General features: G+C 38.0%; 1 protein-coding gene across 1 annotated transcript in view; it reads right to left on the bottom strand.

Annotated features, from left to right (window-relative positions):
* LOC107587285 (rho GTPase-activating protein 26-like) overlaps positions 1–22,308 on the bottom strand; it is a 110,112-nt gene that overhangs the window by 55,775 nt on the left and 32,029 nt on the right. Inside the window, exons 2-7 of the mRNA XM_016275001.1 lie at positions 11,440–11,535; positions 9,014–9,075; positions 7,603–7,674; positions 6,827–6,898; positions 6,623–6,727; positions 5,624–5,753 (exon numbers count right to left, since the gene is read on the bottom strand). Of these exons, the coding sequence (XP_016130487.1) occupies positions 5,624–5,753; positions 6,623–6,727; positions 6,827–6,898; positions 7,603–7,674; positions 9,014–9,075; positions 11,440–11,535 (537 nt within the window). The remainder of the gene's footprint in view (positions 1–5,623; positions 5,754–6,622; positions 6,728–6,826; positions 6,899–7,602; positions 7,675–9,013; positions 9,076–11,439; positions 11,536–22,308) is intronic.

Consider the following 22,308-nt stretch of genomic DNA (forward strand, 5'->3'; position numbering starts at 1 on the left):
CAAGGGACCAATTCTCACTATTAACTAGTTGCTTATTAGCATGCATATTACTAGCATATTGGCTGTTTATCAGTACTTATAAAGCACATATTAATGCCTTATTCTGAATGACCATATTCTACATCCCTTAACCCCTACCCCATTGTGGCCAATATCAGATTCCAGTGTGAATGAATGACGGTCCGGAACTGACCCGCATGTGCAAAACGATAACAAGACAGCATGAAGCGCACTGTCATACGGAAGTAAACATAAACACTGAGGCCACTGAATTAAGCTTTTTAGCGTTTATTTATAACTGATATGTCACGGAAGCAAGCAAATTTGTGAGCAGGTGATAAAAAGGATGAAAATGAGGGGAAATAGAGCAAAGATTTTTAATATTTATAGTACGACCCCTTAAGTTTAGCTTGTATTGAGCTGTCTCTCTAATACACAGTAAAAAAACACCTCACTGTCTCTCCACAACTGTGTGTCATACTCACAGAGTGAACAAAGAACTACCGGTATGTAAAATCTTTAGAGTGAATCCTGTCAGAGCAGAATTATGACAAATGTCGATCTATAGTGGCATAAAAGTCGCATTAAATCCGATTTGACCATTCAGACTGAGGTTGCATTGCACATCTGACCTGACTCGGATTTAGCACCAAAAGGCTACATTCACACTGCAGGCAAATGTGGCCCAAATCTGATTTTTTTTGCTCACATGTGACTCAGATCTGTTTTTCTCATGACAGTGTGAATGTCAGGATCATGTGGATTTCACAGTGTTTGTGGAGTGGATTCTGGTGAGAAACGGATCGCCTCTCACCATCACTCCTGAGGATGATCTCGCCAGATCCACTCTGGACCCAGAGCCCAGCCCACCATCTCTCCGCTGTGCGGCGCTAAAGCCCGAGCACACCGATAACGGAGAGCCAATTCCCGCTGCGATCTACAAGCCAGCGCAATGCCGAGCAACTGAGCGCAGGATCGCCCCGGAAGTAGAGCCCAAGCTGTCAGACCAGGTGCGAGATCAATGCCCGCCACGAGGGAGAAAGCCGCGGATGGTGTGAGCGCGGAGAGGAGCTCCACCCCCAGCACCACGGCTGAGGGTGAGCTGAGTATGGCGTGCCGAAAGTGCCAAAGCGAAGAGGAGAGTGCTCCAGTCCCCGAATCCAGTCCAGAGCGCCCTCCAGTGCCCACTCCTGAGTGCCATCCTGTTCCCGTGTTCAGCCTAGAGGGGGCTTCCGATCCAGAGTTAAGCCCTGAATGCCCGGAAAGGCACAAGTGGCACAAGTCCTTCCTCCTGCCAGCTCCTCCTGCTCCGGGCCCCTCCTGACTCCTCCCTCCTTCGTCATCTCCCTGGTCTCTGTCTGCCGGCCCCCTCCCGGGTGTCCATCCTCCTCCGGAACCTCCTCCCAAGTTCCCACCCACGCCTCCATCTGTTGTTGCTACGGTGCGAGGACGCACCTTCCGGGAGGGGGCGTAATGGACTATCTGTGTTATGTTTTGCCCCTGTTTCTGTTCCCTAATTTGGTCATGTTCCTGTCCTCATTTTAGTAATTAGTTTGATTAGTCATCCCATACACCTGTGTTTCCCCAATCATCCACTGTATTTAAGTCCTAGTCTGTGCAGTCTGTCTCTGTCGGTTCTACTTGTTATGTTCATGTATTTCCTGCCGTTCCCAGTGTTGAATGTACCCTGTGTTTCTTGGATTAAAGACTGTTTCGTTTATTCCTCGTCTCCATCGTTCCTCGCCATCACATATTGTGACAGTGAACAGCACAAACCACATGGAATCTGATCTTTTCAATTTCGATTTGTGCCACTTCCGTATGTGCTACTAACTCCGATACAGGTCAGATGTTTTGCAATGCAACCGCAGTGTGAACCGTCATATTGGAATTCATACGACTTTTACGTCACTCTAGATCAACATTCGTCACGATTCTGTGCTCATGGGAGTCACTTCAAAGATTTTAAATACCCAAAGTTATCAAGACAGTTGCGAAAGGTAGTCAGTGGAAGTACAGTGACGTGTGAGAGCTTATAAGTATTGCAGTGACAACTCTATATATATAAGCAAAACATAAGGGCTCGTATCATAAAAGTTTCAAAACTAAAGTAAGTAAAGTAATAAAACTAAGCTTCATAAATAAACACATAATCGCTTACTTTATGTCCTCCGTGTTTACTACCATATGACAGCGCACTGCGTAAGTGTTGCCAAGTCCACAGTTTTCCCGCGGAATTGGGCTACTTTTTCACTGTTGCCGCGGTTGTTTTTCAACTCCGTGTGTTAAAGCGCACCCACTAACGCAATATATACTCCCCGGGAAGCGACTGGGATAGTTTTGTACTAGTTTTGAGAAGCATTTGGGCAGATTTTGTTGTGAAAACCTGGCAACCCTGTTCGGGTTGGTGTGATCTTTTGACACTGGAAATCTGATATTGGCCATATTTAAAACAAAAATGTGAACAGCTATGCAAAAAAAAATCAGATCAGGAATTGAGCACTAAGGCTCACAGTGTGATCGTAGCCAAAGTGGCCCAAACCTGAATCAAAAAGATTAGATTCCATGCGGTTTGTGCTGTTCACATAAATTAAATAAATATAAGTGACATATAAGCAAAAAAATCGGATTTGGGCCACATTTTCCTCCAGTGTGAACATAGCTTTTGAAACTGCTGCAAAACATGCAAGAAGTAACGTTGCATAATTTTTGCACAAAAAAAAAAAAAACATATTTAACCCATGAAGCACTGTGAATAGTGAAGAATTTAATTTATATTTAAATAGTAGCCTACGAAATAAAATAACTGAATTACAGTTAGTGATATGTATGAAATACAATACATTTTAGGTGTACTGCAAAATATTAAAATTTATACAAATATACAAGTAGTTTGAGAATGCAGGGAGAATAATGACGTCCAGTGACGTCACTTGCGATGCTTCATGGTAGTGGAACTGCTAAGCTGTTTTGTGTTGGCTCACCATTTGGGATTGTGGGTACACACACACACACACAAATCACACTAACCTCTACAGTGGCCACAAGTCAGTGTGATCAGTTGTGTCTTAGAAATCTGAAAAGCTCCAAACTTTTCAACTCACGTTTCTCTTGCACAAACAGGTATCCTTCTATTGTGTGTGGACTGATGCTCTTATGTTCGTGTGGGTTTTCCTTCATCTTCTTCATCAAACATTCCACCTCTGAACGTGTGCTCTCGAACCGGTTCCGCGTCTGAAATACCACAAAGACAGAGAAGGAGAAGGTGAATGTTCCAAAAGATATGAAGTTTGGAAAATGCTTGTGAAAAACTTGCCACTCACTGTATCTCACCATCACTCCTGAGGATGATCTCGCCAGATCCACTCTGGACCCAGAGCCCAGCCCACCATCTCCCCGCTGTGCGGCGCTAAAGCCCGAGCACACCGATAACGGAGAGCCAATTCCCGCTGCGATCTACGAGCCAGCGCAATGCCGAGCAACTGAGCGCAGGATCGCCCCGGAAGTAGAGCCCAAGCTGTCAGACCAGGTGCGAGATCAATGCCCGCCACGAGGGAGAAAGCCGCGGATGGTGTGAGCGCGGAGAGGAGCTCCACCCCCAGCACCACGGCTGAGGGTGAGCTGAGTATGGCGTGCCGAAAGTGCCAAAGCGAAGAGGAGAGTGCTCCAGTCCCCGAATCCAGTCCAGAGCGCCCTCCAGTGCCCACTCCTGAGTGCCATCCTGTTCCCGTGTTCAGCCTAGAGGGGGCTTCCGATCCAGAGTTAAGCCCTGAATGCCCGGAAAGGCACAAGTGGCACAAGTCCTTCCTCCTGCCAGCTCCTCCTGCTCCGGGCCCCTCCTGACTCCTCCCTCCTTCGTCATCTCCCTGGTCTCTGTCTGCCGGCCCCCTCCCGGGTGTCCATCCTCCTCCGGAACCTCCTCCCAAGTTCCCACCCACGCCTCCATCTGTTGTTGCTACGGTGCGAGGACGCACCTTCCGGGAGGGGGCGTAATGGACTATCTGTGTTATGTTTTGCCCCTGTTTCTGTTCCCTAATTTGGTCATGTTCCTGTCCTCATTTTAGTAATTAGTTTGATTAGTCATCCCATACACCTGTGTTTCCCCAATCATCCACTGTATTTAAGTCCTAGTCTGTGCAGTCTGTCTCTGTCGGTTCTACTTGTTATGTTCATGTATTTCCTGCCGTTCCCAGTGTTGAATGTACCCTGTGTTTCTTGGATTAAAGACTGTTTCGTTTATTCCTCGTCTCCATCGTTCCTCGCCATCACATATTGTGACAGTGAACAGCACAAACCACATGGAATCTGATCTTTTCAATTTCGATTTGTGCCACTTCCGTATGTGCTACTAACTCCGATACAGGTCAGATGTTTTGCAATGCAACCGCAGTGTGAACCGTCATATTGGAATTCATACGACTTTTACGTCACTCTAGATCAACATTCGTCACGATTCTGTGCTCATGGGAGTCACTTCAAAGATTTTAAATACCCAAAGTTATCAAGACAGTTGCGAAAGGTAGTCAGTGGAAGTACAGTGACGTGTGAGAGCTTATAAGTATTGCAGTGACAACTCTATATATATAAGCAAAACATAAGGGCTCGTATCATAAAAGTTTCAAAACTAAAGTAAGTAAAGTAATAAAACTAAGCTTCATAAATAAACACATAATCGCTTACTTTATGTCCTCCGTGTTTACTACCATATGACAGCGCACTGCGTAAGTGTTGCCAAGTCCACAGTTTTCCCGCGGAATTGGGCTACTTTTTCACTGTTGCCGCGGTTGTTTTTCAACTCCGTGTGTTAAAGCGCACCCACTAACGCAATATATACTCCCCGGGAAGCGACTGGGATAGTTTTGTACTAGTTTTGAGAAGCATTTGGGCAGATTTTGTTGTGAAAACCTGGCAACCCTGTTCGGGTTGGTGTGATCTTTTGACACTGGAAATCTGATATTGGCCATATTTAAAACAAAAATGTGAACAGCTATGCAAAAAAAAATCAGATCAGGAATTGAGCACTAAGGCTCACAGTGTGATCGTAGCCAAAGTGGCCCAAACCTGAATCAAAAAGATTAGATTCCATGCGGTTTGTGCTGTTCACATAAATTAAATAAATATAAGTGACATATAAGCAAAAAAATCGGATTTGGGCCACATTTTCCTCCAGTGTGAACATAGCTTTTGAAACTGCTGCAAAACATGCAAGAAGTAACGTTGCATAATTTTTGCACAAAAAAAAAAAAAACATATTTAACCCATGAAGCACTGTGAATAGTGAAGAATTTTATTTATATTTAAATAGTAGCCTACGAAATAAAATAACTGAATTACAGTTAGTGATATGTATGAAATACAATACATTTTAGGTGTACTGCAAAATATTAAAATTTATACAAATATACAAGTAGTTTGAGAATGCAGGGAGAATAATGACGTCCAGTGACGTCACTTGCGATGCTTCATGGTAGTGGAACTGCTAAGCTGTTTTGTGTTGGCTCACCATTTGGGATTGTGGGTACACACACACACACACAAATCACACTAACCTCTACAGTGGCCACAAGTCAGTGTGATCAGTTGTGTCTTAGAAATCTGAAAAGCTCCAAACTTTTCAACTCACGTTTCTCTTGCACAAACAGGTATCCTTCTATTGTGTGTGGACTGATGCTCTTATGTTCGTGTGGGTTTTCCTTCATCTTCTTCATCAAACATTCCACCTCTGAACGTGTGCTCTCGAACCGGTTCCGCGTCTGAAATACCACAAAGACAGAGAAGGAGAAGGTGAATGTTCCAAAAGATATGAAGTTTGGAAAATGCTTGTGAAAAACTTGCCACTCACTGTAAAAACTCTGCACTGTAAAATACTTACATGAAACTACCGCTCTGCTTAAATATAACAGATCATTGACCAGGCTTATTGTGAAGTGGCTAGTTTTACGGCAGTTGTTATTTGCAATGCATTTTGGCAAACTGCACTCATCAGGGGTCGGGTTCAAGTCATGATTCTATCCTGTCCAGGGAACATACACTCACCCTGAACTAAAAGACTGGACTTCTCAGAACAAAAGATGATGATTTACTTGCAATTTACTTTAAGGTGCAGTAATATTGACAGCTAGTGGTTGAAATAGGTACAGCGCAGGTTGCCAGATTGACACGCACAGGAACAAGCGCAATTGACAATGGAAGGCGACGAGCCTTATGCTGTAAGCTAAAAATGTATCAATTTTTTTTAATATGCTTCTGGTCATAGGGATTTTTAGATGGATGTCGAGGCTTTTTAGGTCGGGTAGAGTCTGTGATCCCTGACCCAGTTCGTTTGCTCGCTTCTATGGCTGCAGTACGCTGTGTTTTCCACCATCTGGCAACCCGGAGTGTCAAAATCCTATTGGGTAAACCGACAATCTGACAAGGAATGACACCTTTGAAAGCAGAATTGCAGCATTGTTAGCATGTTTCCAAAATATCTGCAAATGGATTTTGGTGTTTTATGCTTTAGTACAATCAAAAAATTACATACAGCACCTTTAATGCATCAAAGTATGAGTATGAACTAATTCTGCTCTCCTAATTTGTAATATCAATATCTATGAGGGTCTGTTGTAAGAAATGCACTCACATTTTGAATGCTGATTGTGAGGTCTGTCTTGAAATGGTTGAAGTCTTTGGCCAGTTCGTACCCATGATGATAATATGTAAACAGACCCTGTAGAAAAGCCAGCAACTACATCCAAAAGAGAGGAAAACAGCCATCAATGAAGAGATTATAATATATAATATGATATGATATGGCCTGATATCATATCATGATATGAAGTTTTACCGGCTCCACAAACTCAAACATTTTATTGAGGCAGAGTAACGGTTTAATGAATACACAGCAAACTATAGAGAGCTTTGGTGATAACTAAGTGAATATTTCATTACTGCAGTTGGTTTTGGAATGTGTCCTCCGAAGGCAGCATTTTTCAGTTTTCGGATGCAGCCGAAGTGTGGAATGTTGAACACTTCATGCACTCAACAGCTTTAATCATGTAGGGAAGGGGGAGGGGCAATCAGACTCCGTTTATGAATGACAAAATAACCTTATATAATTCATACACTACATGGTTGAGTACATAAGTGCATAGTGTATAAGTGCATAGTGCGTCATTTGGGACGCAGCTAGAGTTGCTGTAACATTCCGAGGAGCTGTAAAGTTGGCAATAAATTTGAATCATTGTTTTAAAAAAACAAAACAATGAGGCATGCACAAATCTGTGCTACATGTCAAATTGAACAGATTTTTTGCATCAGTTTGCATTCATAAGGAACATCACAATGAGTGTTTACACATCATAACCAACAGATGGCAGTGTTGTTTAAACGGTTACAGTAGCTTCTTGGAAGCACTTTGATCTGTAATGGCTTGGCCCACATGGAATCTGCCAGTTTTGACGCTGTGACTTCAATCTTAAGTGACAAAGTTGCATTCGAACAAGGTCAATGGCATTGATAACTGAAAACATCTACATTCTGCCTGGACTTAAGAAACACAATAAGACTCTCTCTGCTGTGAATACCACAACAACATAAAGCGATTTAAACGTCTGCTCTCACCTTTGCAGCTCCTATCTGCTCCTTCCTGAAACGTTCCAGTGGCAAGATCAACACATCACTGGCATTTTCAATCTGAGGAGACACAAGTCATAGGGTTCCTTTTATCATCTACAGTGGTGTGAAAAAACATTGTCCCCCTTCCTGATTTCTTATTTTTTTGCATGTTTGTCACACTTTAATGTTTCAGATCATCAAACAAATTTAAATATTAGTAAAAGATAACACAAGTGAACACAACATGCAGTTTTTATTATTAAGGGAAAACAAAATCCAAAACTACATGGCCCTGTGTGAAGAAGTGTTTGCCCCCTAAACCTAATAACTGGTTGGGCCACCCTTAGCACTAAAAATCACATTTAGCCAGCTTTCTCCCCATTCTTTGCTACATACGTTTTGAGAACTGCTTACTCTCACTTAAAACAAAACGCACTAATATTTATATCCCTTAAAGTTGGCATTAAATATATAATTATATATATATATATTGCAATATCGCCCGGCCCTAAAACCGCTTCATGTTAATGCTTTATACTGTAAACATGGCATAACATATATTTATTTATTTATTATGTATTATTTTATTTATTCTGTTCATCATATAAAGATAGTATATGGCCACAAAGATATATTTTTTTAATAAATTACAGATAGTAATATCCATATCCAACAATCAAGTAATTTAAATATTCTAAAAATGAAGATGATTTCTTTTTATTTATTTATTTATTTTTGATGGATGGATGAATGGATGCAGTCCAAACCAAAAGATAAGATTATTCATAAACAGCTGCTTCGCATTTTTGAACATATTTGAGTTACAAACAAAAGACTCAAGACAGTACTGAAATATAAATATGACTGGATTGGCCACGTTTACAGCCGTTGAACATATAGATCCCTATGTTGGTGTGACCACACACTAGCAAGTTGCAGCTTTGCTTGGCAACCATAAACCACCTACCGTTACACGGTGTCTACATCGGACATGTGTCAAAGTGAAATCACACATATAAGCTGCAAAGCTTGTTACAGTTTGCAGAGTAGCAGATGTCTCTTTTATTTTTATTAAGTTTATTTAGTCCTCTTATTTTTATTTATGTTGTCTTGTTAAACATCTTTTATGCAAACTGTCTTATTCAAGACAGTATTCATTAAAAAATAGCATGCATTTTGTATGATCCTTCTTATTTTGATAAAATAATGAACATTTTGCAGATTCTGCAAGGTGAATGTAATTTTTTGACCACAACTGTATATCATCACACTATCTAAATCAGGAAAAATTAGTCATACAGGTTTGGAAAGACATGGAAGTGAGTTTCATTTTTTAGTGAGCTTTTCCTTTAAACTATTAGTGATAAACAAAACGATAATGAAGCTGATGATGGTGATGTTGAAGAAACCAGCTCACCATTCGTGTCCTCTCATCTTCCAGGTTCTGTAAGACTCCAGCAAACTCCTGTAGTGATTTGGCTTTGAAAGAAATAAGACTGGTGGTGATCACACACAACATCTTGACCACATTAGCTTAATTTGCATCTGCAAGAGCTGAAGTCAGTCATTTGTCATTTTATAATTCACAACGGACACCCTGAGATTTCAAGTAAGAAATTGTTATTCAAAACCGATCCAAGATCAACACTTTTCACAGCACAACACTTTAAAGCAAAATTGTGCAATAAGGTTTGTGTTTAACATACAAGTCTGTGTGACAAACATGAGAAGGTGTCAACACAGAGCTAGCATGCGATTAGCACTCGTACCAAAAAAAAAAAAAACCAGTGGCCAAATACCAACTTCTGCAAAGACTATATTTAACTCCTATGACAAAAAAAAAAAAATCTAGGCGAGGAAAAAACTGTGAGGTGCAAACATGCGGTGTTGATGTGTTGGGTATTGTACAAAAAAGACCCAACATAGTTTTTCACTTTAACATACTTTTAAAAAGAGTACTTATTACAGAAATAATATACTTTAAAAGAATATATATGCAAACTGAATGCAATATTTTCAGACACGCCTGCATGTTATTTACAATTCAAATGTATTATAGTTTAAATATCTTGCGTAGCATTAGTTCTGGCAGGTCACGTTAGTCAAGCTCGCATCAGCTGACTCTCAGCTGATCCCCATCTACCTATGGGAATACGACACATATCTAAGTATTCATATATAAGGTCCCTCAGTATTATCAGCAGTTTTCGCATTGCTCAATAGCTAATTACCCTCCTCCATCCCCAACTCCTCCTCTGTCAGTCAGGATTCAGCCTTCTGATTCTCCTTTGAATCAGACTAATTCTAAAATCTGTACATAACATTATTGAACTTTAACGATATCTGCAATACATTTATGTTGGTTCTGTTCTGTTTACCCTGGGGGGGGGTTATCGCTGTTCTCCCTGCTCTCATCCATGATAGGCTGCATGGATGCGCAGGGAGTTCTTGCCCAGAACGGAACCATACCGCCAATCAAAAACTGTATGCTAATTGTCAATCATCTTTGACGATAGTGGTCCTGACAGAAATATATTTAATGGAATTAATTCAATATAAGAGAGTTTTTTGACCCATTTAAGTCGGACTTAAGAGCATCTTTATATGCAATTGTGACCTGTGCTGGCAAAATGAGTCACAATGAGCAAATTTTCAAAAATGAGTTATTTTTATTTTCACATTCCTTTAGAATGATGAATGATTTGTTGGAATCGGACGAAAAAATGACTGAGCTACACCCGTTTGAAGAAATTAGGATATTAAGTAAAGATCATGTTCCATAAAGATATTTTGTAAATTTCCTACAGTAAATATATTAAAACTTAATTTTTGATTAGTAATATGCATTGCTAAGAACTTCATTCGGACAACTTTAAATTTAAAGGCGATTTTCTCAATATTTGGATCATTTTGCACCCTCAGATTCCAGATTTTCAAATAGTTGTATCTCGACCAAATATTGTCCTATCCTAACAAACCACAAACTCACAAAACTTATTTATTCAGGTTTCAGATGATGTATAAATCTCAATTTCAAAAAATTTACCCTTATGACTGGTTTTGTGGTCCAGGGTCACAAATACTCAAAAGTAATGGTGACACTAGCCTTTCACTGCTTAGCACTAGTATTTATATCATAAATAAAGCAGCTAACTCATCAAACCTCTAAAGATACCCAACCTAAGACATACAGTGGATGCATTACTAAAAAAAAAAAAAAACATCCAGATATAATAAAGTTTTCATGTTCGACTTCATAAGGAACAAGGTCAAGAGGAAATAAAAGACTACAGGCCTGCAAGGCTGAAATTGAAGATGAGATCAGAGAAAAGGCAAGTCAATACATGTTCCTTCTTCAGATTCAGCCAAGCAGGATTTCAGCAAGTTTCCATGCAAGGTGCCAGGACTTACAGAAAGCCACAAAAATTCCCACAGGTTCCAACACTTAAGCCTTTGATGCCATACCATCAAGAGGAATTATGGCAGACACATAAAAGTTGAGCTGAAGCCTTAGTTTAATTGTGGCATAGTAGGGGCTAAATGAAATGGTCCTGTGGACGGCGTTCAGTAAAACCTGTCTTTTTGAGTTAAAAGCTTGTAATGAATATATCGTGTAAGACCTGGAGTGGGATCAGATGGTCATGGATCATTTTGTACTCAACCGATGCACTTCAAATAAACAATGATGAAACTGGTGCTTTAAGGTTGAGTTCACACGCTTTCTATGAATGTCCCTAACGTTTTGGGGTTTAAAACTGAAGTATAATCTTGATGATAGTTTTTGCTTCTTCCATAACACTAAGGAACAACAAACACTCAAAAGAAACAATGTTGTGATCTTACCAATGCATATCTCATCGTCTGTTTCTGCATCGCCAATGCACTGGAATTTAAACTCGTTCAGTGACTCTGCAAACTTTCTCTTCGCAGTGGACAAATCTGTAAAAGATGTGACGAGATGTGTTAAATTTTTACAGACGAGAATAGCACAAGGTGGCAAAACCACAAATGATCAGCCAGAAAGCGAGAGAACATGTACTGCACTTTGGGAAACTTTGTGGTGTCTGGGTCTTTCAAGACATAAGACTGACAAAGTAAGCGAGAGTTCAGTGAGTGAATGAGAAAAAGAGACTGCAAGAGGGAAAAAGTCCAAAAAGGAAAGCTAAGGAGAGACAGAATGAGCCCAGAAGTCCCTAAAAATAAACACTGTTTGTCATGGAATGAGAATTTGGCTGGTCAGATCAGATTCTAAATTAAAGGCAGACCCCTTGGTTTTAGATTGTCATAACTTTGGAAAAAATCTTCTGAAGAATAATAAACAAATAAAAAACTTGCACAAAATTGAGCCGAGCTGGATATCAACCTCAGTAGCACTTTTTAGTTTGAGGTTAATAGTATATACTGTACTTTAATAAGAATTCATTATATTTGCAAATTGCAAACTAGTTCTATAGACTATAGAAATCAACAGATGTACCAAACGATTGATTAATCATTAAGATCAGTTAAATTAAATTATGCATAAAGGTATAAACTGAATGGAAAGATATGCAATTCAATAGTTTATAAGTAATAACAATATGAAAGGCAGTTACTGTGATATTTTTTTTTAAAAAGTAATATTTTAGTTTAGGGAGCAATTCTTACTATTAACTAGTTGTTTATTAGCATGCATAAAAATTATGCATAAAGGTATAAACTGAATGGAAAGATATGCAATTCAATAGTTTATAAGTAATAACAATATGAAAGGCAGTTACTGTGATTTTTTTTAACAAAAGTAATATTTTAGTTTAGGGAGCAATTCTTACTATTAACTAGTTGTTTATTAGCATGCATATTACATGTTGGCTGTTTGTTAGTACTTACAAAGCACATATTAATGGCTTATTCTGCATGTCCAGATTTTAGATCTCTTAGTCCTAACCCGTATCTAAACTTAACAACTACCTTACTAACTATAAGCAGTAAATCAGGAGTTCATTAAGGCAAGTCATAGTTCATAATAAGTTAATAGTGATAATTGGTCCCCAAATTAAAGTGTGACAAAAAAAATTTGTAGTGGTAGTGGAAAGTGTAGTGGAAAGGATACTTTATCATTTTGTGTAACGTACTAACAGTTAAAGCTAAGCTAAAATGCTTGAAAAAAAAATTAATTTTTGATTTGTACTAAACGTTTTGAAAATGTACTACTTACTTTAGAACATAATACCAAAGCAAAAATGCTACTACCAATTCTACTACTACTAATAATAAAATATTCAACTCCTAAAAACTCTGTTAAGGGATTTGCCATAAAAGCTCTTTTCAAAAGGAACACTCTCTGATATGAGCCAAACATTCTGTATGTGATTGTGAAAGTGTCAAAATCAAAAGCACATTTTGGCCAAAACTTAATTCCCTGTGTGCAAACTCTCTCCAATACAAATTGACACAATTGATACAACTGATAATCAACTCAAAGGCAAATTTGCCAGCATGCAAATACATTATTCTATTCTTTTTTCAGGACATGTGCAACATGTTGACCCAGTTCTTCGTGGAAAGAAATACAATTCTATTTGGCAATGGCATGCTTTGGCTTACCAAGCTAGCAGGTTACAAGACGTTTTACAGTGCATGAACAAAACTCTAAAATACTTAAATCTGCAACAATTTCTACTAACAAAATTCACACCAATTACCAGTTAATTTATGACAAAAAAAAATACAACCGGCATTGGTATGTTCAATAGCATATTAGTTTTTGCTTTGGTGTCAATAATCTACGGTGGCCGAGAAGTGCAGAACAAATCACAATTCTGAAAACAAAAGAACAAATTACAAACGCAAATGCAAGTCTAAAAAACAAAATAACAATTCAGAAAACATTATAACAAGTCAGAAAACACAACGACAAATCAGACAAACCGGAAGAGGTAGATATAGTTTGAGACAGCGCCATTGGTTTGGGATTACTCACCGCTGACTGGACGAGACATCTGTCAATCAACGTATACAGAGAAGAACCAGCCGAAGAACAGCAGAGTCGTGGTAGAAAGTTCGGAGATGATATTAAAGTAGCTCAGTTTAAATGTATTGTATGAATTGCCCTTACTCTGGAATAAAAACTACGGGGTGTGTATTTACATTTAGTAAAAAGTGGCTGTGTAACATCAGCTTCTGTGGCGCAGATGGATATGCGCATGTCACCGCCTTTTTGACGCGATCGACCCGGGTTCGATCCCGCCTTTTGCCAAGCTTTTTATTCCTCCCTTTTCAAATCTCGTATTAGCAATGGATTCTATTTACACTAAGTGAAAATAGCAGTATTTTGTTATTTTGTTTTTTAGACTTGCATTTGCATTTGTAATTTGTTATTTTGTTTTCAGAATTGTGATTTGTTCTGCACTTCTCTGCCACCGTAATAATCATTTAATTTTACTAGTAGTGTGATTGACTGCTAATATGTTGGGTGAAGTGGCAACTCTACTTCGCAACAAGCTTCCATTTGTTATCTAGAGACAGTTATTTTAGCACTCAGAAATCCATGAATGGATTGTTAATTAGTGACCAGCCCTAAAAATAAGCAGCTTCTATTGACATCCACATTCGTCAACATGCCCTCTAAGAACACAGAATTCCCCAAAATGTTTCTCCTCCAGTGTCCTCTACTTCCTGCCTTCTGCCTGGCGACACAACGGTGCCATCCAAGCGCCTGGAAGGAATGTGCACATACAGTTGTATATGCATGCATTCACACAAATACAAGCCAACAAGAAACAAAATCAAATAAAAAGACGCAACATTTTTGTTTCCAAAGGCTCCAGTGGAATGCTGCTAACACGCCATTATGTGACATTTGAGCTTTAGTTTGCATTTCCTCTACATTTTAAAGGCCTTTTAAAATCTAAAATAACCATTTCATCATAAAAGGTCAATTTAATTTCTAATATTATCAGAGAATTCTTAAAGCCAAAGTATACTTCACATATTTTAGTAATCATCATTAATTTATTTATCACATATCATCATCTCAAAATTCATCCTGTGAAAACTATTTTGAAATTGGAAATTGCGTTACCATGGAAATGGTACTTTAAAATCTTTAAGTGGGCGGTGTCAAGAGTTATATTACGGTGTATTACAATCAAAACTTTTTATAATCTTCACAAAATACATACCGTTGGAAAGGTCTGAGTCTCAAGATTCCATATTTAGTGGTTATTTTGTGACTTTGGTGAAGTAATATTGACAGAGAAATTTAGACATTTGTGACAGAAAAATGCATTCAATAAAATAAAATCCTAAATAAAATCTCACAGAAACCTCAACTTTTTTTTATATCAACTTCAAATTTGGAACATAACTTATTTAGACATAAAGCTTTAATTTTATATGAATTTGTGTGTAAAACCTGTTATGAAAAATAGTTATTTTATATATAAAAAAAATGAGTACAGTGCATTTTCTTTACAGTAAATTCAAACTTCAATAACTTTTTGATCATTTCATATTTTGAAATGATCCCACTTCTGCCATAATTTGCTGATTGTCTTCTTTAAAAAGAGTCTTCAAAAGCGTTTGAAAGCATTCATGAATTATAACAATTTAAGTTTGGATAGTGCACTTTCACTTCTATGTACAAAAATGGGGGGGTGGCAGTTAAAGGGTTAAAAGAGTACAAAGACATTTTATCGTTCATAACTTATGGAGAATTATGAGTATCGTATTGCATAGTGAAATACAGTTTCATCTCAACATATTTCTCATGCTACTCAACATGTGTGCAGTGAGACATTCCGCAGTGCAACCTGGACGTGTTTGGAACAATAACAGAAAGATGTCATGAACAGAGTCGTGGCTGCACTCCAGGAGCACACAACTCAGCTTCAGCCACGTGATGGAGTGTAACTGCTCTCTAAAGACCATTACGGCAGACACTTAGCAGTCACTGTACAAACCACTAGCTCTGTTAAACATATGCTATATGGTTGTTACGCATTCACAAACTAGATGCCAAAACCTGCATCACAAAAATCGCTGAGGGAGATATTTATATGTTGTAACATACTACACACTTTGTTTTTAGAAAATTATCTCAATTAAAAAAAATTTTTTTTTTAGGTTGCCACCTACAGGCCTATTCACAGCAAGCAGAAATTGTTACAGCAAATTTTGGTAAAAATGGAGCACAGATATTTTTTTCATCAAAAGTCTTTCTCCTAAAATGTTCTCTTGTGAAAAATAAGTACTTTAAGATACTTTTAAACAAGTGTACTTACTACAGAAATAATGTACTGTCGAATGTACTGACAAGCATTTATTGTTAACTAAAGTATACTTTAATGTCATTTATATTGACTTGTATGTCATGTGTTTAAATATATTTGTAATGACTAAGTTACTAAATTGAAAAATATATTACATTATATTATTAACATCAACTAACACATTACAGTTCAAATTAAGTACTTTACATGTGTTTGATAGATTAATCAACACATCAAAATAAGTTTGCTTTATAGCATGACAAGAGTATTAAAACATTCTTTTAAAATTTACTTCAAAGTAAAACTTTTAAAGTGCACTTTTTACACTTCAAAGTGTACATAAAAGTGTACTCTCTTTAAGTACACTTAAGTAGGCTTTTATTTCATTTATATTCAATTATATGCAAGTACAGTTTTAAGATTTTAAATACACCACAAGTGCACATTAACTACAATAAGCACACTTTTTTTTACAAATTATGTGGCACGTGTAAAAGGATCACGTTTGATTTGAGAGCAACACTGTAAATTATCAAAAAATAATGTATCAAAAAATGTTTGTCTGTTCCTCTCACAAAGCTATTGTATAAATACAGAAGGCTTGAAGTGTATGAGTCACATAGGATGCTCTATATGATACTTTTTTTAAAATTTATTTATTTTTTTATTTATTTAGTATTTATCTATTTATTTATTTGATCATTTGGAACTTAGTAGCCAATGCCTTTTATTTACACACACATATATATATCTTTTTTTTTACTTTCTTTTTTTAACAGTGCACAACAAATGGGTAAATAATGGCAGAATTTTCTATTCATATATTAATTTAAAAAAAAATAATTCTTTTTTTTTTTTTTAGAGAGAGAGAGAGTAGTAGCCTACAGTCATGGCCAAAAGTTTTGGCAGTGACATCAATTTTGTGTTTTGCAAAGTTTGCTGCTTAAGCTGTTGTGGTGTTCATTCACATTGTTTCTAGATTATTGTGTAGAGTGATCAGGTGCAATTTAAATGATTGTTAAAAGCTTAATTGGCCAAAAAATGAACTTTTCACAAAAAAACAAATTTCACTGTTTTTTGATCCTGACACAAAATGACCAGCTGACATTAAGCATCAGCAGCACATGTGAAAGTGTGAATGAGTACTAGTCAGGTGAGATTGTTAGACTGTAAGAGTAGACTGATTGCTATCTTCAGGTCGTCCCAGAGTGTCCAGCAAGCACCAGGACCGTCTCCTCCTGAGGAGTCAGTTATGGAATCGTGTCTCCAGCAGTGCAGAGCTTGCTCAGGAATGGCAGAAGGTTGCTGTGAGAGCATCTGCACACACAGTGAGAAGAAGACTTCTGGACAACGGCCTGGTGACAAGAAGGCCAGCAAAGAAGCCACTTCTCTCCAAGAAAAACAGACTGAAATTCTGCAGGAAGTACAAGGATTGGACAGCAGAAGACTGGTGCAAAGTTATTTTCTCTGACCACTGTTTGGGACATCTGGAAAATCGATTGTTCGGAGAAGAAAAGGTGAACTCTATCATGAGTCCTGTGTTGTGCCAACAGTGAAGCATCCTGAGACCATCCATGTGTGGGGTTGCTTTAAGCGAGTAGGTCCTCTCATAATTCTGCCCATAAACACTGCCATGAATAAAGAATGGTATCAAAACGTCCTGCAAGAGCGACTTCTTCCAACGATCCTCGAGCAATTTGGTGATGATCAGTGCATTTTCCAGCATGATGGAGCACCATGTCACAAAGCAAGAGTGATAAAGAAGTGGCTCGAACATCATTACATTGAAATTTTGGATCTGTGGCCAGGCAACTCCCCGGATCTCAGTCCCATAGAGAACCTGTGGTCAGTCCTCAAAAGGCGAGTGGACAAGCAGAAGCCCACAAACTGTGGCCACTATAAATATTGACTAATTTTTGCCAATAAAAGCCTTTAAAACTTATGATATGCTTATCATTGTTTTTCAGTATACCATAGAAACACGTGGAAAAATAATCTACAAATACTGAAGCAGCACACTTTGCAAAACACAAAATTTATGTCACTGCCAAAACTTTTGGCCATGACTGATGGAAGCTAGTGAAGACCTGGAAGACATATCTCTCCAGATGGTCCAAACAGCAGAGCTTCCATTACCCACAGCACTTTACCAGCAGGGAGCTGTACTGGGCCACACAGTGAGAGCTACTCAGAAGCCAAAGTCAACTCCGCAAAACAGCACCACATCACTGCTAGACGCACACATTATAATGTCCTGTGAGACATTTCACTTGGAACTCTAGTAAAAATCAGTGAATATATAAGAAGAAGAAGAAGATGCAGATATGCACTCAAGTTACTGTAATTCATTCATAACAAAACAAACACGTTCTGACATATGGACCATAACAGGGTCATCAAAGACCAAACATGTTGCATATGCGAATAGGAATTCGCATAAACTATGGAGAAATAAACATTAAGTCATACTTGTAATGATGTCATTGAGATAGATCACACTGTTAAGGCAGGGTGCAGAGTGCATTTCTATTGCAAAATCTACAAAAAACAGACTACACAAGATGAAGAGAGACCGACAGGAACCAATGCATGTTTTTTAATTTTGCACCAATAAATGTTTGGCAACTTTGTCATTTGACAGATACTTTGAGGTGAATGTCACCAAGAGATGACTGGTTCATTTTTACATTAGTATACTTCTGTAAAGCTACGGAAGCCTGTTTCCATCACTGAATCAAACTTTTTTTTTCACAATTGCAAGTTTATATCTTGCCATTCTAATTTTTTCCCCCCTTAGAATCACATGATATAAACTCACAATTCTGACTTTTTTCTTGCAATTCTGGCTTTTCTCAGAACTGTGAGATATAAACTTGCAATTGCAAGTTAAAAAGTCCAATTCTGAGGAAAAAATCTGAATTGCAGATGAATTGCAAGAAAAAAGTCGGAATTGTGAGATAAAAAGTCGCAATTATCTTTTCTTTTTTTTTATTCAGTGGCAGAAACGGGCTTCCACAGTAAAGCAGTGTGCACGTTAACAAAGACTCGTTCCTTTTTTGTTGTTTTAGCAGACAAAATTACATTTCTTTTCTAAACAAGGCCAAATGTGCATTTTTAAGATCAACACGTTTGTTGATTACACAGTAAACCAACATGAAGGAGACAGATGAGCAGTTGCTCACAGAACGAAGCCCTGCAGTTTCACTCTACATCCTCTAATTGACCTCAGTGGAATTGACTCTTGTTGTTTTTGGGTCAATTTCAGAGCACTACCATTTCTGCACATTTAGTTTAGTCAGCAAGATAAGATGAAAGCTGCAGCCAGCTGGGATTTGTGCGGTGGCTGCGCTGTTGGCACTTACAGCAGCAGGACAGTTACAGCAGTGTTAGCAACTCAACGAGCATGAAATGACTTGTTTAACCTTCCAGAAATGGCCGCTGGAATACATTTCCTCTGTTTGCAGCTCTCAAGGCATACATAGAATGTCTAAATGCCAATGAAATAAAGCTTGTTGTGTTTTCTCTGCTGTAGTAACATGCATACAGGAAGCGGATTTTGATGGAGCAACGATGAACCATGAAAGTGGATTTCCGACACTGATACACAAGTCCTTCAGAAAGGAGGATGGTATGCCACAGGAAAAGGAAATAATAATAGGGTAGGAAGTGAGTTATAACCAGATACTTAATTCCTGCAATGTCAGCAACTACAACATGATTCACTACAACTAACTGACTAAAGGTACTGTCCCACTAGCTGACTCAAACCAACACAATTTCGGTGAGGGATGTCACACCTAAAAGAATAACATGTTATCACGACTTGTGTTTTAAGGGATTCATACCAGAGCGTTCGGCACTGCAAGTGCAATGCTGCATCAGGTGAGCTACCAAGCAAGTTTACTATATCAGAAAAGCCATAAGGAGTTGGTTATGTGATGCAAACGCCAAAATGAATAAATTTTTTATGCACTATGTTAAAGTGTGAATTAAGTCTTTATTAACCAATAACTAGTGTTCATTTCAGCTGGAAACTGCAGTGAATTGTAGGTATAGGAAAGTTTTTGGAGTTTTGCAAAAATGTAGGTAGAGGTACAGTATTTTTTTTCCAACGACGAGTCTATGTTGTTATCTGCACACAAAAGTCAGAATAGTCTGCAATGTTTCTACATGTCAGACATTTTGGACCTAAATTTGCATAATGGACTCATCCACCAAACACTGAATGGCTGGTGCAGCATTAATAATTAATGGTATTCAAATAACAGTGTAATCAGCACCGAGCACTTACAGGAGATTATGATTGTTTAGACGGCAGTATTCAGAGCCATTAGAATATGCATATGATTAAAATTGTCAAACATCAAGTCAGAATTATACATAAGGATACAATTAGCAAAGCACGAGCAAGTAGCCCTGTAGCAAACTCTGTCTCTGGTTTGTCTTTGGTCATGTTGGCTCTGTGTCCTTTGCCCTCTTTGTTTACTCTCTGTGGACAGATGTTCTGCAAATATACTGTCTACATAGCAGAAGTGGTTGCCATGACATTTCAGTTGACATGAGGTATTATAAAATGCATTTTCTAAAATAACATATTTAAATTGCTAATCAAATGCATTGTACTCTGGAATAACATTATATGATACTGCATTTATACAATAATTAAATAAACAAACCAAGTGATATTAAAGGGGTCATATGATGCGATTTCAATTTTTCATTTCTCTTTGGAGTGTTACAAGCTCTTGGTGCATAAAGAAGATCTGTAAAGTTGCAAAGACTAAAGTCTCAAATCCAAAGAGATATTCTTTATAAAAGTTAAGAGTCAGCTACGCCTACCTAAAACGGCTCGTTGTAACACGCCCCCACATGTCTACCTCACTATGTGGGAAGATTTGCATAACGCCGCCCAAATGTTCACGCAAAGAAAGAAGGCGTAACTTTTAGTCTCGCTGTAGTATTGTTGCGGCCGCCATGTCGTGAAGGCGCTGTGTGTTTCGTTGGGAAAGCGAAACTACTTTGTTTGGCCTTCCAAAAGAGGATGATATCTGCTTCATCATGCCTGGAGCTGATCTGTGCTGATCGCTGAGGAAATACAACAACTTCACGCTGTGGATCGCCGGATCGGCTTTCACCGTGGACGAACATGTGGTTGCCGCAAGCCCGCCAGCCTCCACTCACTCAAGCCCGCCGTATGTTTCATTGTGAAAGCGAAAGTACTTTGTTTGGCCTTCAAAAGGAGGACACGACTAGAAATCAGTGGTTAAGTTGTATTTACAACACTGTTCCAGAACAGTTCAACCCAAATATTCAGATGTGTGCAGCACATTTTATGGAGGACTGTTTCCTGATCCTGGTAGAGTAGACTACAATGCCGGCTGTTCCGACTCACAATGAACCCTAACCCTAAGTAAGTTTTTTATATTTAAATAATTTGCCACTGATGATTCAAACGTGAGTTTTGAGCAGTGTAGAGTAGCGCTTGTTGTTTGTTGTTTCTCCGATCACAAATGCAGACATGGTTTTATGTTTACGCGGCACGACGCAACGCGTAAAAAGACAGTATAAGTCATTATAATTCGTAATCATGTCCCCACTGGATGCAACAAATTTTAATGTTTTTGTCTCGTCGCTCCGGCCGGGACAAGGCATCACAATATGGTAAGGGGCGTAACATTTCCGTCACACGCTTGAGGTATTCGGCCAATCACAACGCACTGGATAGCTAGCCAATCACAGCTCATCTTTGTAAAAATCGACGCGTTTCAGAAAGGCGGGGCATAGAGGAGAAACAATAATGTACAGTATATGGAAAATAATGTGTTTTTTGAAACCTTAAACCACATAAACACATTTCATTACACCAAATACACAAAATAATGTTCTTTTTAGCAACATCATATGACCCCTTTAAGGAACTTGCATTACACAAGCTATTTTGTTAATTTTTGTTCCACAAATTAAAATAGTTCCGAAAGAAGCCAAAGCAGAATAAAGCATTGTGTGTCAAACAACACACAGGCTGACATCAAAATGCTTATATTTAATGCTTATATTGAATGCACACTTGCAGTGTTCTTAAAGTAGTTTTTAAAACTGCACTTGCAAATAATACAAAATTAATCAAATACCAGTCCACTAAAGAACTTATGTTTTAACACACTTTTAAAGACTTTGTAATAATATCAAATTTGACTTTTTAAAGTGCATTTAAAATCATTGTTTTAATAATCTTTTGTCATGCTTTAAAGTACACTTATTCTGTTGATGAACATACTAAACCAAATATGTGTGTATATATATATATATATATATATATATATATATATATATATGTGTGTGTGCATGTATGTATGTACAGTATGTGTATATATATATATATATATATATATATATATATATATGTGTGTGTGTGTGTGTGTGTGTGTGTGTGTGTGTGTGTGTTTATTTTTTTATCTTT

This window comes from Sinocyclocheilus grahami, unplaced genomic scaffold (assembly GCF_001515645.1).
Source record: "Sinocyclocheilus grahami isolate Dianchi unplaced genomic scaffold, SAMN03320097.WGS_v1.1 scaffold91.1, whole genome shotgun sequence".
NCBI classification, from domain to species: Eukaryota; Metazoa; Chordata; class Actinopteri; order Cypriniformes; family Cyprinidae; genus Sinocyclocheilus; species Sinocyclocheilus grahami.